General features: G+C 43.5%; 1 protein-coding gene and 1 long non-coding RNA gene across 11 annotated transcripts in view; one reads left to right on the forward strand and one right to left on the reverse strand.

Moving 5' to 3' along the window:
* Nucleotides 1–3,097, reverse strand: part of LOC117357979 — a 168,215-nt gene extending 165,118 nt beyond the window's left edge. For all 9 annotated transcript variants that reach the window (XR_004538917.1, XR_004538925.1, XR_004538924.1 and 6 more), the window contains exons 1-2: nucleotides 2,932–3,097; nucleotides 2,051–2,174 (exon numbers count right to left, since the gene is read on the reverse strand). This is a non-coding gene — a long non-coding RNA (uncharacterized LOC117357979). The remainder of the gene's footprint in view (nucleotides 1–2,050; nucleotides 2,175–2,931) is intronic.
* The window catches only part of LOC117357978 (L-gulonolactone oxidase-like), a 186,530-nt gene that overhangs the window by 17,460 nt on the left and 151,434 nt on the right, over nucleotides 1–17,636 (forward strand). For both annotated transcript variants that reach the window (XM_033939279.1, XM_033939281.1), the window contains exons 2-3: nucleotides 2,399–2,500; nucleotides 12,192–12,317. In XM_033939279.1, coding sequence (XP_033795170.1) covers nucleotides 2,399–2,500; nucleotides 12,192–12,317 — 228 coding nt within the window. The remainder of the gene's footprint in view (nucleotides 1–2,398; nucleotides 2,501–12,191; nucleotides 12,318–17,636) is intronic.

The following is a 17,636-nucleotide window of genomic DNA, read 5'->3' on the forward strand; positions in this document are numbered from 1 at the left end:
CCTAGTCTTTGTAATTTTTGACAGAGTGAAAAATCGATCCACTTGTACCCATTAGAACATAAGAACTGGGTCAGCCCAATGGTCCATCAAGCCCAGTAGCCCGTTCTCACGGTAGCCAATCCAGGTCACTAGTACCTGGCCAAAATCCAAAGAGTAGCAACATTCCATGCTACCAATCCAAAGCAAGCAAAGACTTCCCCACATGTCTTAATAACATAGTGGTTAGAGCTATAGTCTCAGCACCCTGGGGTTGTGGGTTCAAACCCACACAGCTCCTTGTGACCCTGGGCAAGTCACTTAATCCTCCCCTGCCCCAGGTACGTTAAATAGATTGTGAGCCCACTGGGAAAGGTAGGGAAGATGCTTGAAGTACCTGTATGTAAATCACTACAAAAAGGCAGTATATAAGTCCCAATCCCCTTCCTCTTTCTGTTCAAATAGCCTTCATACAGAATCACTATTATAACTCAGTTCTCCTATAGCATGTAATGATATTTGGATTTCATGGCTTTTGGTATATTGGTCAACCAGTACGAAATTTGCCAGCATCTGATATCATGGGCTGTGGCAGCCTATTCCACAGTGGCGATGGTGGCCTGTTCCCCAATGTCGGTGGTTTGGGGGAGGGCAGGGAGAAAGAAAGAAAGAAAGAAAGGGGGGACAGAAAGAAAGAAGGGAGATGGGAGACAGAAAGAAAGGGAGACAGACAGAAAGGGGGCATGGAGAGAGAAAGATAGGGAGACAGAAAGAAAGGGGGCATGCATGGAGAGAGAAAGACAGACAGACAGAAAGAAAGAAAGGGGGCATGGAGAAAGAAAGAAAGGGGGCATGGATAGAGAAAGAAAGAAAAAGTTTTGAAACGAAATGAGGTCTGGAGGAGAGGAAGCATACAGGAGCCTGAAAGAAGGGAAGAAATATTGGATGCACAGTCAGAAGAATAAAGTGCAACCAGAGACAGATGAAATTACCAGACAACAAAGATAGGAAAAATGATTTTATTTTCAATTTAGTGATCAAAATGTGTCCGTTTTGAGAATTTATATCTGCTGTCTATATTTAGCAAAATGGCCCCCTTTTATTAAACCGCAATAGTGTTTTTTAGCGCAGGGAGCCTATGAGCATTGAGAGCAGCACAGAGCATTCAGCGCAGCTCCCTGCGCTAAAAACGGCTATCTTGGTTTAGTATAAAGGGAGGGGGTATATTTGTCTTTTTGTATAGTTGTTACTGAGGTGATATTGCATAAAGTCACCTGCCTTGACCTCTTTGAAAACCCATGGAATATAAATGATAATTAACATTTTCTCTGCATACAGTGTGCTTTGTATTTTTAAAAATTTTATTGTTGGTAGATCATTTTGACTTGGCCACGAAGGTAAGGGGAGGGAGGGAGGGAAGCTGCTGAAAGACATCTAGTAATCCTTGCAGGCTTGACTTTGCAGGAAATTATTTTTGTAAAATCATGTTTTGTTGTGTGATTGGCATTATTTAGACTTTAATTTCTATGAATGAATAGAATGAAAATGATATAAAATTGCTTGCTTGTTTTTATGTGCGTGCGCTGAAGGGAAGTAGAGAGAGAGTTGGCTGAGGATGCTGAAGGGAAATGGGGAAGAGAGAGTGGGGAGAAGACACTGATTTATAAATTGACAATTGTACAGAATATTGTTTCTTTTGATACTTTATATAATAAGTTCAGTATAAAACTATTCGAGGCTTGTTTGGATGGGATCAGATGGTTTGCGGGAATGGGACCGAGCTCACGGGGACAGGGCGGGGATGGAGACAAATTTTTTTCCCTCTGTCATTCTCTAGGCTCTGCCACAAATCGATTTTGACTACATGCGGGTGAGCGGGATGTTAGTCAGATTGACGTAGCCACCATAGCACAAGCGGGCGCGGAGTACTGCTGATCTTTGGCTCTTTTGACTAATGAGTTTGCCTACCACTGATATATACCAACTTACATATATTTCCTTAAGCAATAGAAGTAAATGAAGAATTACATCAAAAAACAATTATTTATGCAGGTGTTACAGGACACATACATACCACTGTAGATGAGGTCAGGGCAAGAATGATTTTTTGCATATGTGGTAGAACTTCTATAGATAATATTGATTACGTTTCCCATGTAATTTGATGAACTTCTTTGGTTTTTGTTAGCAAGGTGATTCTATAAATAAAATATAGTAGCAGAAACAAAAAAAATGCATAGGAATACATGAAAGCATAGAGCATGCAGACAGAATCAGTAACAAAGTACAAAGGTCAAGTTAAGTTTAAAAGTGATATCTGTTGCATTATAATAAGAAATGATCCATATAGTTGGTTTCTGTTGACTGTGTGCTGCCTTGAGTATTTTAAGAAAGGGTAATAACTTTTTTTTTTTTTTCCTAGGTTATAGGTCATGCAAGTTTCAAATTCCAGAACTGGGCTCAGACATATGGCTCTCAGCCTGAATTATATTTTCAACCAACTTCTGTAGAGCAAGTGAAAGAGGTAAAAAAAAAAACCAACAACCTTTTCATAAAGATTTCTTAAAATGAATTCACAAGACAAAACATCAAAAGTCTGATTATAAATTTGTTATAGTGTAAACAGCATGAGTGGGCGGAGTGTGGTCTGGTACACAAACAGCCAGTCATAAACATAGAAGGTAAAGGAAAATTCTTTATTGACTCAAAAGGAAAAAAAAAATCCAGCACCCTATTACTTCAAAGGGTCAGGCATACAATGAGCAGTCTTTTGGTTCCAAAGTCCTGAGGTGGGCCTGTGGCTTACAGGACCCAAGACATAGAACATGGCTTGGGACTGCCACGCCCAAAATACAGTCTTTCAACAGCTTTTCTCAATCAGGCAACAGAATCATGCTCCATCCAGACTTCAAAGCAACTCATAGGTGTTCAGCAGCAAAAAGCATATTGACTTACCTCAGCCAAGCAGGGTATCTAAGGGTTGTAGTCAAAATGCAAATGGGTATCACCTCTTCCTTCTTCCTTCCCCTGGGCCTCCTTTAGCTAGTTCTGGTCCAGGCTTTTTAGGGTTACCAGATTTTCGAGAACAAAAATCCGTATCCATAGCCCCGACCCCAGGATCGCCCTGTTCTGCCCCCCACCCCCCAGCCCTGCCTCCAGCCCCACCCCCTCATCCTGGTCGCTTGTTGGGAAGGCATCTGCGCATGCACTGGTGTGACGTGATGACGTCGCACGCATGTGCACGTGCAGATGCTATCCTGACGTCGCTGTTACCTGGAAAGCTTTCCAAAACCCGGACATCTGGTAACCCTAGGCCTTTTATACTTCCTGGTTTATGTCTTCCTGACTCCTCCTTCTTATGTAATTTCCCCACTAAGGAAGAGCTACCTATATTAAGTGGCGCTGGCGTTGTGAGGGAATATCCAGTAGGAGGAGTGGTAGTGTCCTATAGACTCCCTCACGTATAGACAGTTTAGAATCAAAAAATAATTTCAGGTCCTTTTCAATATGATATGGTAAGATTAAAAAGATGAATAATAAAAGGTCAAATAATGAAGAGATTTGCAAGATTTCATTAAGGAGCCCTTTTACTAAAGGGCATTAAGCACTAGAGGCAAGGTTAATGTGTGCAAACACACTACTGTGCATTCACGTTAAGGGGTTTTGTGATTTCCTTAGTTCTCCATGTTAAATTGTGTGTTACTGGATTTTTCAGATTCTCTCTGGTGGAGAGAGGGCACGGAAGCATTTGCCAGCTAATGCATTGCACCAGAGATTCCCAAACCTGGTCCTGGGGGCCAGTCAGGTTTTCAGGATATTCACAATGAATGTTCATGAAAGAGATTATAATTTTAAATACATTACAATATTCAATAATTCCAAAGGAAAAAAGGAAAATCACACAAAACAATACATAATCAAATCATGCATACATAATTCCTTTTAAGCCCACATTAATGAGGAGAATATGTTATTATTTCTTATCAAAAAAAATTTCAAGAAAACTAAAGGACTATAATTCTCGGTTCATACTAAACAATCTTGAATCATTCCTTACTAATTGGGATATTAATTTAATTTAGATTCTCCTCTTATTCTCAGCTAGATGAAACATACTCATTTCTGTTCTCTCGCAACTAAAAATTGTTGTAGTTGTATAGGATCCCAAAAGGCGTGTTCAGTATCTTGTAACTTAATCAAACATTTACAAGGAAATTTCAGGTAAAAAGATGCCTCTAGAGCCAAAACTCTATCCTTCAATTTCAGAAATTCTTTCCTTCTCAATTGAGTTGTTCTAGAGACATCCGGAAATATCCTAACTAAATCCCCACAAAATTTCATTAACCTATTTTTAAAGTAAAGTTTCATTAATAACATCTTATCCATCTCGCTCATGCATGTTATCACCAGGGTGGACCGATTCTGGATCACATCCTGTGCAGTGTTCCCTCTAAGCGGGCGGGTGTTGTGAGCAAACTTTTTTCACTGTGAGCTAAAAATATCGGGCGCCAGCAAGTTATGAGCCAAATAAATATGTTGTCAAAGTTGCTGATACATGAGGACGAGGTATTCAAAGGAATTTTAGGCCTACACGCTAAATTAAATAACGTTAAATAATATTTTTAAGAACACAGAAATTGTAGGGATGAAATGATATCTTAATAAATGTTTTACAACAAATGTAGTTATGTCTGTTACATCCATATGTGTAAACTGTAAATTAAAAACAGTCCAGAAGACAATACGTTTGATGCTTTCAATTTCTAGACCAGTGTTTTTCAACCTTTTTTGGGCAAAGGCACACTTGTTTCATGAAAAAAATCACGAGGCACACCACCATTAGAAAATGTTAAAAAATTTAACTCTCTGCCTATATTGACTATATATAAAGTAATTCTCTTGAATAGGAATCAAATAAACACAAAGAAAGTATTTTATAATTACTTTATTATGAAATAAAAATTATAAAATACTTTATTCAGTGCGAAACCTGGGCCTGTTTGGCTGAACACAAAGCTGATATTCTGGCTGGAATGGAAGAAAGACACACACGTAGCTCTTCGTCAACAGCTCTCAGTCTCTCTCTGTATTTGGTTTTTATAGCATACAAAAATAGACAAATATACCCTCCATCCTTTTTATTAAACCACAATAGCAGTTTTTAGTGCAGGGAGCTGCGCTGAATGCCCAGCGCTGCTCTTGACGCTCATAGGCTCCCTGCGCTAAAAACCACTATTGCGGTTTAGTAAAAGGTGACCATATTGTAAAATATAGACAGCAGATATAAATTCAGAACTGTGCATAGTAAGTGAAGGGAAGTTTTCATCTCTGGGAATTTACCCAGTTAACCATTAAGTTATTTGGGCAAATTCCTTTGAAAACTGTGGTAATACTGCCTCCACTTTGCTAAATTTAAAATAAAATCATTTTTCCTACCTTGTCTGGTGATTTCTGGTTGCACTTTCTTCTTCTGACTGTGCATCCAATCTTTCTTCCCTTCTATCAGCCTGTATGCTTTCTCTCCTCCACACCTCATTCCCTCCCCCAACTTTTTCTTCCTCTCTCCCTGACCTTTCTTTCTTTTTTTCTGTTTCTCTTCTTTCCTTCTGTTTCCCTGCCTGCCCCCTTTCTTTCTTTCTCCCAGCCTCCTGTCCAGCAGTAACTCTCTTCCCTTCCTCCCCTCCCAGCAGCATCTCTCCGTCTCCCTCTCCAGTAGCAGCTGTCCCTTTTTTTTCCTTGCCCAGCAGCTTCCCAGATTCCTTTCCCTCCTCCCCTCCCAGAAGCATCTCTCCGTCTCCTTCTCCCTCACCAGTAGCAGCTGTCCCTTTTTTTCCTAGCCCAGCAGCTTCCCAGATTCCTTTCCCTCCTCCCCTCCCAGAAGCATCTCTCCTTCTTCTCCTTATCCAGTAGCAGCTGTCCCTTTTTTTCCTTGCCCAGCAGCTTCCCAGATTCCTTTCCCTCCTCCCCTCCCAGAAGCATCTCTCCTTCTTCTCCCTCTCCAGTAGCAGCTGTCCCTTTTTTTTCCTGGCCCAGCAGCTTCCCAGATTCCTTTCCCTCCTCCCCTCCCAGAAGCATCTCTCCTTCTCCCTTTCCAGTAGCAGCTGTCCCTTTTTTCCCCTGCCCAGCAGCTTCCCAGACTGATAGTGGTTTTCTCCCCTCCCAGCAGCTCTTCTTACTTCCCAGCGCAGCGATTCACGAAGGCAGCCTCGGGTCCTTTGTTGTGTCGCGCCGCCTCTGAGGAAAGAGGAAGTTGCATCATCAGAGGCAGCCGCGACTCAGCAAAAGCCCCGAGGCTGCCTTCGTGAATCGCTGCGCTGGGAAGTAAAGGAGAGCTGCAGAGAGGGGAGAAAGCCACTGTCGGAGGCTCCCCAAGATCTCTCCGGCCCAGCGCACGCTTCCGATGCTGATCTTGCAGAAGTTCAAATGAGTCAATCTTGCCGGTCCTGCGCTGTGACGAGAAACTTGTGCGCTGCGACCTAATATTTTGTGCGCCAGCGCACGCCAGCACAGCTTAGCGGGAACACTCTTTCAGAAATTCAGTCAAATTTACCTCTGGTGTGGCCAGGTGGTCCACCTCCTGGGCAGATTCAATTTTTTTAGGAGGAATATAATAATTATTTATTGGAAATTTCTCCGCATTGGTCATTCCCAGTACTTCTTTGAGAAACTTCCTTAATAAAATTTCAGGTGACAATAAATGAGTTACTGGAAAATTGACCAAGCGGAGATTTTTTACTCTATTCATATTCTCCATAGATTCAATTTTAGAATGTATCACTGTAGAATCTTTAACAGCAGATACCGAGACAGCTTGTAAATTATTACATTGAGTTTCTATAATATTTAGTCGTTTATCCAAACAACCTAAGTTAGAGTCCACATTTTCTAATTTAGAAGAAACTGAATGAGAAAAATCCCCCATTTGTTTCATCGTTGTCCTGAGAAACCCTTCAACTCTAGATATTCCTAGCCATAAATCCCTTAGGGTAATATCCTGTGTTTCCTCTGTTCGTGGATTTTCCTCCACTCCTCCAGAAAAAATCAATGGTTTAGGTATTTCAGTATAAACTAATTTACTTATATGAGTAGAGGAAACCACTTGTCCATCGGATATAGTAGGGTTTATATTCCCACTATCACTAGATACTGAGTGAAGGGGAGGAGTCCGTTCGAGGGGACTTATTGAAGCTCCTGACAAAGATGAATCTATATTTGATGGTACAGCAAGTGGATTTTCAGATAATAATGTTAAATGTCTGTCCATGGGACCAGATACCACTGGTGTTGAACTTTTTGGTTTAACTTTTCTTTTCCCCATATTCATACAAACATACAAAAATTGAAGTAAATTATATTACCAAGAAGATCCTACTCTCAGGCTCCTCGTGGCTCCAAGGGGTTCCCAAGGGGCCTGGCTGCGCGGTTGCGGCTGCAACCGCGGCAGCGGCTACTTTTTAAGAAGTTGGAGACGGACCCGATGACGTCAGGGGGTCCATCTCTATGGGTGCCTGTCGGCGTTGGTCGAACAAGGTAAAGAACCGCTGCTGCAGGAGACCGGGACCACCAAAAAGCCTCCTCAGATATCCTCCGGGTCAGTAACAGCTCCCTTCATCTTCCTCCTTTCACTAATATATCAGAAAAAATTTTTGTCTCCCTTTTTTACATTTTTAGCCATTTGTTCTTCCGCCTGTGCTTTCGCCAGACATATCTCTCTCTTGGCTTCTTTCAGTTTCACCCTGTGGTCCTTTCTGCACTCCTCTTCTTGGGTTTTTTTGGCACCTACTACTATTAATCACTTATATAGCACTGAAAGGCTTACGCAGCACTGTAGATTTTTACATTTATAGACGGTCCTTGCGCAGAAGAGCTTACAATCTAACTTGGACAGACAGACATTACATATAGGTTTGGGGATGCAGAACCCAAGGTGAGAGAAGTTAGAAGCAGTCTCAAAGAGATGTGCTTTTAACTGGGCTTTGAACACTGCTAGAGGCAGAGCCCGCTGTAGGGATTTGAGAAGATTGTTTCAAGCTTATGGTGCATCAAGGTAGAAGGGATGGAGTCAGGAATTGGCAGCCAAAGAGAAGAGCACAGAAAGGAGGACCTTACCAGCTGATCAGAGCTCGGGGGGAGGGGGGGTGTTCATAGAGGGAGATAAGTGAAGAGAGATAGTGAGGGGCAGCTGAGTGACTGCGTTTGTAGGTCAGTAAGAGGAGTTTGAACTGTATTCAGAAACAGATGGGAAGCCAATGAAGTGACTTTTAGGAGAGGGGTAACATGAATATAGCGGCTCTCCCGGAATATAAGTCATGTAGCCGAATTCTGGACGGATTGGAGGGGAGCGAGATGGCTGAGCTGAAGGCCTGAGAGTAGCAAGTTGCAGTAGTCTAAGTGTGAGGTGATGAGGGAGTGGATAAGTGTTTTGGTAGTGTACTCAGAGAGGAAGGGTCAAATTTTGGTAATATTATAGAGGAAGAAGTGGCAGGTTTTAGCGATATGTTGTATCTGGGTGGTGAAGGAGAGAGAGGAGTCAAAGATGACCCCGACATTACAAGCAGACAAAACAGGAAGGATGAGAGTGTTGTCCACAGAGACGGCTAATTTATATTTTTATTCAGCTTTTAATGACTTTCAGTTGACAGCACCAATTAAGCCGATTAAAAAAATTGTTGTGCCTAAATCGGAGGTGACTAACTTTGGACACCATTTATAGAATCAGGGTCTAAGTGCTTCTACATTAACCTGGACCACCACATAAGACCTGCAGTAAAGAATACTGGGAATGCCCCTTCTTGATGCAGTATTAATTTTGGATTTGCCATGCATTAACATTCTACATAATAGTGTGTTAAGCGCAAAATGTAACACATTTTAATAGAAGGCCCCCTATGTTTTACCAGAATTACTCCCTTATTACTTGTTTTAGACTGGCAACAATTGGCAAAAGATAATTCTCTTATTTCAATAGGAAAATGGTTTAAACAGCTTAAAACTAGCTATTGTCCCCTTGCATTAAAAATGTGTAGCTCCTCAATTGTTGGCCTTGGCGTACCCTATGTCTGATGATTTGGAGTCATTGACTAATTCCCAAGAATTGCTACTATTTGGTTTTTTGCCAGGTAATAGTGACCTGGATTGGCGACTGTGATGACGGGCTACTGGGCTAGGTGGACCATTGGTCTGACCCAGTATGGCTATTCTTATATTCCCAGATTTACCTTTTCCAAGTGTTATAGATTTTCACTGTCATTATGCCATCAGAAATTAAGAATATTTTTCCTCGATAGGAAAAAAAAACCCTGCACCATGTATTGGCACATAGCAATCAGCTGCAAACCTTAGCGGCTTCTTTCATCTTAATTTAAAGCCCATTGGTTGTTTACCATGGATTCTAGTGATGAGCAATTATTCTTCTAGTTCTCTAAAACTCTGTAGCAGAGCTATAAAAGTGAAACAAAACTCAGCACAGTCACAAGAACGAGAATTCTAGAAGAGTACAAATTAAATTGCTTTTGAATCTAGAAAGCAAAATATGATTTCTTTCAGAACTGAAATATTTCCCCCGATATTCAGTCGGTGCAGTTGACATTTTAAAGCACTGATCGCCGCCAGCTGAATCTGACCCTGTTATTCAGTGTCAAGCCTAATCCGGGCATTAGCAAGGAGTATCTGTGCACTGGCCAATACTCAGCCTGGTACCCAGAAAACTGCCCAAATAAAGTTAGAACAGCAGCCTTTTTGCTGCTCTAACTTTATCTAGGTCAGGGGTGTCAAAGTCCCTCCTCGAGGGCCGCAATCCAGTTGGGTTTTCAGGATTTCCCTATTTGAATATGCATGAGATCTATTAGCATACAATCTAATCTAATCTAATGCTTAGTTTTGTATACCGGGTCCTCAATCTGGGAAAGCTCGACTCGGTTTACAGTGGTTAGATAAGATAATAAAAATATAAAACAGTGATTAAATTATGCAAATAAACAGTACAACAGAAATAAAAAAGAAATTAATTACCAAAGTGTTTGGTAAACAGAATGGCTTTCAAAGACTTGCGAAAGGATGAAAGAGACTTAAAACTTTGTAGAGAAAGTGGAAGATCATTCCAAAGTTGAGTGAACTTGAAGGGCAGAGATTGACCAAAAGCTTTGATTCTTCTGATACCTTTACTGGATGGACAAGATAGCTTAAATTGTTGATTGCCCCTTGCGAAAGAGAATCTATAAAGATTCCAACATAAAGGGACTAGTGGAGAGAAAATTCCAAAGAGAATTTTGAAAATAACGCAGGCACATTTAAACTGGACTCTAAAATACACAGGAAGCCAGTGTAGATTATAAAGTAATAGTGTTACATGATCAAACTTATATTTCCTGAAAATCAATCTGGCAGCAGTGTTCTGGATCAATTGTAATCTAGAAAGACAGTTTTTTGTAATACCAAGATACAGGGCATTACAATAGTCAAGATGAGATAAAATAATCGACTGAACCAGAATGGAAAAATGTTGATGGAACAGATGTCTGACTTTCCTCAGCATACGCAGATTGAAAAAACATTTCTTGATCATAGAACTAATCTGATCCTTAAAAGAGAGCGAGGAATCGAAAAGGACTCCCAAAATCTTAGCAGAAAATTCGATTTGTAAAGAAGTTCCAGAGGACAATGCTACAGAACTAGGGAGATAATCCTATTGCGGGCCAAGCCACAATAATTTTGTCTTAGATGCATTCAATTTCATCCGAACAAACTGGGCCCACGTTTGGAGTTTAGAAATGCAACTATTAACTGGCTCAATCTCTATCAAAATAAAGATGTCATCTGCATAAGTAAACAGAGTTTCATATGTGAACAGCTTAAAGAGATTAAGGGTAGTCATGTAAAGATTAAATAGAACTGGTGAGAGCGGTACATGCAAATAGATCTCATGTATAATCATTGGGGAAATCCTGAAGACCTAACTGGACTGCAACCCTCGAGGAGAGACTTTGACACCCCTGATCTAGGTATATGGTTAGCAGACTGAATATCACTACTAAATGGGAAATCCTGGCACCATCTTCAATCTGCCTCTGGACTGCCCTAGTACTAACTGGATAGTGAAATGGCAGTCAGAGCAGGATATTTAGTGGCACTGTCTTAAATGCTCTGTGGCCGCCAGCTGAATTTAACGGGGTATGAGTCTTTACTGTAAATCCTATTAAATATCTACCTCCTTATTGTAAAAACAAAATGCTGTGAATCATTCAGGACAGATTTACAAAACTAGCATTTGACCATTTGCCCCCAAAATAAACTTGGAGATGCAGGCTTAGACTTGGCTGGAGCATGTCAATTAACACCTCATTGCCCCAGGTACTAAAAGAAGTACCTGTCCAAGGGCTAGATTCACTAAGCCCACTGATCGTGTCCTGACCACTTTGCGATCACTTTGCGACCCCCGACTTGATTCACTAACCTTCCTCCCGCACCCGATCCGATCTGCGCATGCAAATGAAGGGAAACGGCATGCAAAGTAAGAAGGGACTCAATTCACTAAACAAAATTCAGGAACATCGACTGGGCTGACCGATCAAGAAGAAGCAACTGCTGAGGACCAGTTGCTCACGTCCTTTCCTGCTCTCTGCTGCCCTGAAAAACCCCTGCCTCTTTGCTTCTCTGCCTCTCTGCCACCCCGACTCTCCTGCTTTTGTCACCCTGACTCTCCTGCTCTGCCGCCCTTCCCTGCAGCACAAGCCCATGGTTTTAACCATGGGCTCACAAGTAAAAATAAAAAAGTAAAAGTAAAAAATGGAGAGCAAGCGCATGCACAGACCATCAACAGGCAAAGAAGATGGTCTGTGCATGCGTCGGGATCGCTCTGCAGCGATCTAGGTCATCGGTGTGGGGCGTGCCTCCAATCGCCCCCATTTGCATGAGGACACGTTGTAGATCAGTCGGCCGACCACGGATCGGATCGCCCCCCAGAGCGCTAAGGTTAGTGAATCTAGCCCTAAAATATGTAAGCCACTTTGATTGTAACCACACAGAAAAACAGTATATCAAGTTCTGTCCCCTTACCTTTACCTTCCTGCTTTTTAAAGTACGGATGCAACTTACAGAATGGTGTTTATCCAGCACAGTTCATGTTGATAGTCCCATTCATTCAAATATTAATACTAATGGTAAGTGCTGAAGGTGGAGAAGTGCAACCTTTCAAACAGAATATAATGTCTTTACAGATTCTAGATTTGGCCAGACAGCGAAGTAAGAGAGTAAAGGTAGTGGGGGGTGGCCATTCCCCTTCTGACATTGCCTGCACTGATGACTTCATGATCCATATGAATAAAATGAATAAAGTCCTCAAGGTAAGCTCCAGCTCTTCATATGTGTGACATAAATGGCTTTTGTGCCAACTGACTAGCTAAAACTAGCTCCTATAATATGACATTAAAAATACAACATATCAAAACAGCGGTGTGCAGATTCTAAGAATGTGCACAGGTTAAACTTTTGGGATTGATTTGGGGAAAGTGTGGCTCCCCCTCCCTCCGATTTACATTGATGTATTTCTTTTGAGGGGGCTTTCAATTTGATTGACTCATGTGGCTTAATACAAATTGTTAACATGTGTGGAGGAAAAGTCCATGCTTTGTTATTGAGAAAGACATGGGGGGAAGCCACTGTTTGCCCTGTATCGGTAGCATGGAATGTTTCTACTCCTTGGGTTTTGGCCAGGTACTAGTGACCTGGATTGGCCACTGTGCGAATGGGCTACTGGGATAGATAGACCATTGGTCTGACCTAGTAAGGCTATTCTTATGTTTGAGCATGTAACACTTGTAAATCACTTGTGCATGCATTAAATCATGTTATCATGCAAATTAATTCTATAACAGGGCACCTAAATTTAAATGTGTGCTGCATGTTTAAATATATTGAATAATGGCATTTACATGGGTAAGGGTATTCTTACATGCATCAATAGTAGCCGAATCCTCAATTGGTATTCCAAAGGGTCCCAAATTTGGTCTCAGAGGCAGAGGCGTAGTGAGGGTGATTGGCGCTCGTGGCGGTGACACCTCTTCCCAGTCCTCATCTCATTCTCCCCTCCCCCACAATCCCTCCTGCCATGCATGAGCCCCCCTTCCCTTTCCCCATACCTTTAGTTGTTCACCGCCTCGAGCAACAAGAACTTCAAAGTGCTCCTCGCGACTCCATCGGCTCTCCCTCTGACGTAACTTCCTATGCGCAGCACCCGGAAGTGATGTTAGTGGGAGAAATGACGTGGTCACGAGGAGCACGTTGAAGTTGTTGCTCGTGGCAGTGAACAACTAGATCAGGGGTGTCAAAGTCCCTCCTCAAGGGACGCAATCCAGTTGGGTTTTCAGGATTTCCCCAATGAATATGCATAAGATCTATTTGCATGCATTGCTTTCATTGTATGCTAATAGATCTCATGCATATTCAATGGGGAAATCCTGAAAACCCGACTGGATTGCGGCCTTTGAGGAGGGACTTTGACACCCCTGAACTAGAGGTATGGGGGAAAGGAAGGGGTGCACGTATGGCGAGGGGAGGAGTGGGAAGCGGTGGAGGCAGAGAGAAGGCGGGGTACCAGCGCCCCCACCAACATGGTGCCCAGTGCGTAACGCCCCCCCCTCCCTTACCACGCCACGGCTCAGAGGTACCCCAGCTGGTCAGATATTTAGGATATCCACAATGAATATTCAAGAAAGAGATCTGCAGGCAATGGAGGCATTGCATGCAATTATCTCTCTTGAATAATCACTGTGGATATCCTGAAAAGCTGGCTGGCTGGAGTGCTTCCAGGATCAGGTTTGGGGGACCAGTGTACTAAAATGGCTTAGTGTGTAATTGTTAGGGGGCATTCACAGAGGAGAAGCACGGTCAGAGCTGATATTTAAATGCATAATTTACAAAATACTGTAATTTGCATGTATCACTGCACAATGAGATGCTAACATTTATGCCAAAGATAGACATGGCATTAATAATCATGCAAACACTGACATATGCTAGTATTCTATAATTGCATCAATTCAGCATGCAGCATCGGCACACCTAAGTGGAGGTGTCTAATTAAAGAATTGTACTGTAAACATTTTAAGGTTGTACTTGTGAACTGAATGCTTGCTAAGTTTGCCCCATTGCATGCATGGACTTGTAGTCTTGCTTTTCATAGGGCAGGGGTGTCCAATGTCGGTCCTCGAGGGCCGCAGTCCAGTCGGGTTTTCAGGATTTCCTCAATGAATATGCATGAGATCTATTTGCATGCACTGCTTTCAATGCATATTCATTGGGGAAATCCTGAAAACCCGACTGGACTGCGGCCCTCGAGGACCGACATTGGACACCCCTGTCATAGGGAATGCGATGGGGAAATCAGAACTACAAGTTCCTACATGTAATGGAGTAAACCCAGAATCTGAATCCAATTGGCAATCCTATTGCTTGCTAACAAAGGCATATGGCTAACAGATTTACATGTGTTAAACTGTGAACTATCAGACTAGTGTCCAAAGTTGGGCTGCAAATCTACCAGTGATCTGCAGCCCAGCTTTGGACACTAGTTACCATACTGTTTTCTCTTACAATTTACCAGCGCTTGACCCAGAGCTTTTGCACGCATCATGCCTACTTTCAAGACAGCCTCTTGATAAAGGCTTAGACGCCGAAACACTGCAAGTGTCGAGTCGTTGAGCCTTTGTGGCATATCTACAAATAAACTGATTTTTTTTTAACTATACATCCTTGGCTGAATACTTGACATCTTATCCTCACGACTCCTTTGTTGTGTGGAATATATGAGCCTACTATAACCTACCCAAAACCTATTGGACCATCATATAGGTGCCAACTGCAGGCATAAGGGCTATTGTTGTGGTATACAGTTGGGTCCAGTAGGTTTTGGGTGGGTTTGAGAGGGCTCACCACACAATATAAGGCGTGATCCTGGAGGATTGGAAGATATCTAATGTTACCCTTTAAAAAAGGGTCGAGAGGTGACCTGGGAAACTACAGACCAGTGAGTTTGACTTCGGTTCCGGGGAAGATGGCGGAAGTACTGATAAAAGACAGCATCGATGAACATCTAGAAAGGAATAAACTGATGAAACCAAGCCAACATGGCTTCTGCAAGGGAAGATCGTGCCTACGAACTTATTGCACTTCTTCAAAGGAATAAACAAATGGATGGACAAAGGGGACCCCATAGACATCGTATACTTAGATTTCCAAAAAGCCTTTGACAAGGTACCCCATGAACGCCTACTACGGAAACTGAAGAACCATGGGGTGGAAGGAGACATACACAGATGGATCAAAAATTGGTTGGCAGGTAGAAAGCAAAGGGTAGGAGTGAAGGGCCACTTCTCGGACTGGAGGAGGGTCACGAGTGGTGTTCCGCAGGGGTCGGTACTCGGGCTGCTGCTGTTCAATCTAATATAATAAAATGGTAGGACGCGCATGCGCACTAAAAAAATCGTGTTCCCTGATCCCGTCGCGGAAACACGAGTGCGCATGCGCGCCTACTACGTCACCACAGCCTGCTCTCCACCTCGCGCCGCTACAGGCCCCACACTCACAACTCACACATCCACTGCAGCCTAGCAACTCCGACCACAACCTTCCCCCCTCAACCGCCTAGGAGCTGCGGCGGGGGCTTTCAGAACAGAATATGATTACCATCTTTCTTTAGGCAGCCCCGGTTGTTTACTTGGATTCAATGTCAGCATTAGAGTTCGCTGGCCGCCAGCCGTGAGAGCCGGGTGAGGAAGGCCACCGCAGCCTCGCCGCTAGGTAGGGGGACAACAATCGCGCTTATGCTCAAGCCGCCGCCACGACTCCTCTCTCGAACCGCACCAGGATCGAGAGAGGAGCTGCGGCGGGGGCTTGAGCATAAGCGCCATTGTTTTCCCCCTACCTAGCCGCGAGGCTGCGGCGGCCTTCCTCACCCGGCTCACATTGAATCCAAGTAAACAACCGGGGCTGCCTAAAGAAACCGGTGCTTGGCCCGCCAAACAATTCCTGCCGTTGCCTAAATTTGCCCCACCGTTCCTTCCCTTCAGTTCAGCTCCGCCTATGTTAAAAGGAGCTGCTTTGAAATTGGAGCCCTGCCGCCACCGTAACACGTTCCCTCTGCCGCGGTCCCATATGTCAGAGAAGGGGCGGGACCAAGGCAGAGGTGAAAGTGCTACGGCAGTGGCAGGCCTCCGATTTCGACACGGCTCCTTTTAACATTGGTGGATTCACTGCACCTGATGGAGGGAGGGAAGGAAAGGTGGTTGGGCGCTGTTGAGCCCCTCTTTGCCCTCAGACCCTCTCCTAACTGCTCCCTCCTGTCTCAGACCACTGGAGCACCTGATGGAGGGAGGGAAGGAAAGGTGGTTGTGTGCTGTTGAGCCCCTCTTTGCCCTCAGACCCTCTCCTAACTGCTCCCTCCTGTCTCAGACCACAGGGGGGAGGTGCCTGTCTTTAGCTGCAGGGATGGAGGGAGGGAAGAAGAAAGAAGGGGCCCTGGCAAGCGAGTTATCAAAAGCCAATCATAGCCTGGGACCCCTACATGATATGAATAATGACCAGACAACAAAAGGTAAGAAAAATAATTTTATTTTCTGTTTTGTGATTACAATATGTCAGATTTGAAATGTGTTTTGAGGGAGGCTGCCGCCGCGGCTTTGGACAGAGGGGTACCATTTTCGTGGGAGCCAGCCTTCAGAGAGGCTTGGGACGCGGGGACGGATGCGGGAGGGGCTGCCACTGCGAAGGGCTTTGGTGGGGGAGCCAGCCAGACTGCGAGTGTGGGGACGTTGTACGCACGGATTGGTCAAGGAGCCGCCGCTTCCGAGGCTTTGAAATTGCTCTCCCACGTCACTCCCTCCCGCCCCGGCTCTGCCTCTGCCCCTGCCCAGGTTCAAAAGCAGGAGAGGTGGTCATCTAGCACCCGTTAATCTAACGGGCTTAAACACTAGTGTATTTATAAATGATCTAGAAACAGGGATGAAGTGTGGAATAATAAAATTCGCAGACGACACCAAACTATTTAGTGGAGTTAGGACTAAAGAGGACTGCGAAGATTTACAAAGGGACCTGAATAAACTAGGAGAGTGGGCGATGAGATGGCAGATGAAGTTTAATGTAGAGAAATGTAAAGTCTTGCATGCAGGAAACAGAAACCTGAGGTACAGCTATACGATGGGAGGGCTGGTAATGGGTGAAAGTACAAGACAAGACAATGAAGACAAGACAATGAAGCTGTCAGCATAGCGCGCAGCGGCCTCTAAGAAGGCAAATAGAATGCTAGGTATTATCAAACTAAACTAAACTAAGCCTTAAGTTTATATACCGCATCATCTCCACGGAAGTGGAGCTCGACACGGTTTACAAAGCTTAAAAATATAGGAAGAGAGAGGAGAAAGATTTACAAGAGCAAATGAAAAGAGGGGATGTAAACAGGAGAAGAGATGTTATATGTTAGAGAAAAGCCAGGTTTTCAGTTGTTTCCGGAATAGTTGGAGGGAGCCCAGGTTCCGCTATATCGGGCCATGGTGCGCCCACATCTAGAGTACTGCGTCCAATATTGGTCGCCGTACCTTAAGATGGATATGGTGATACTTGAGAGGGTTCAGAAAAGAGCGACACAACTGATAAAAGGTATGAAAAAG

The sequence above is a fragment of the Geotrypetes seraphini genome, chromosome 3, assembly GCF_902459505.1.
Source record: "Geotrypetes seraphini chromosome 3, aGeoSer1.1, whole genome shotgun sequence".
NCBI lineage: Eukaryota > Metazoa > Chordata > Amphibia > Gymnophiona > Dermophiidae > Geotrypetes > Geotrypetes seraphini.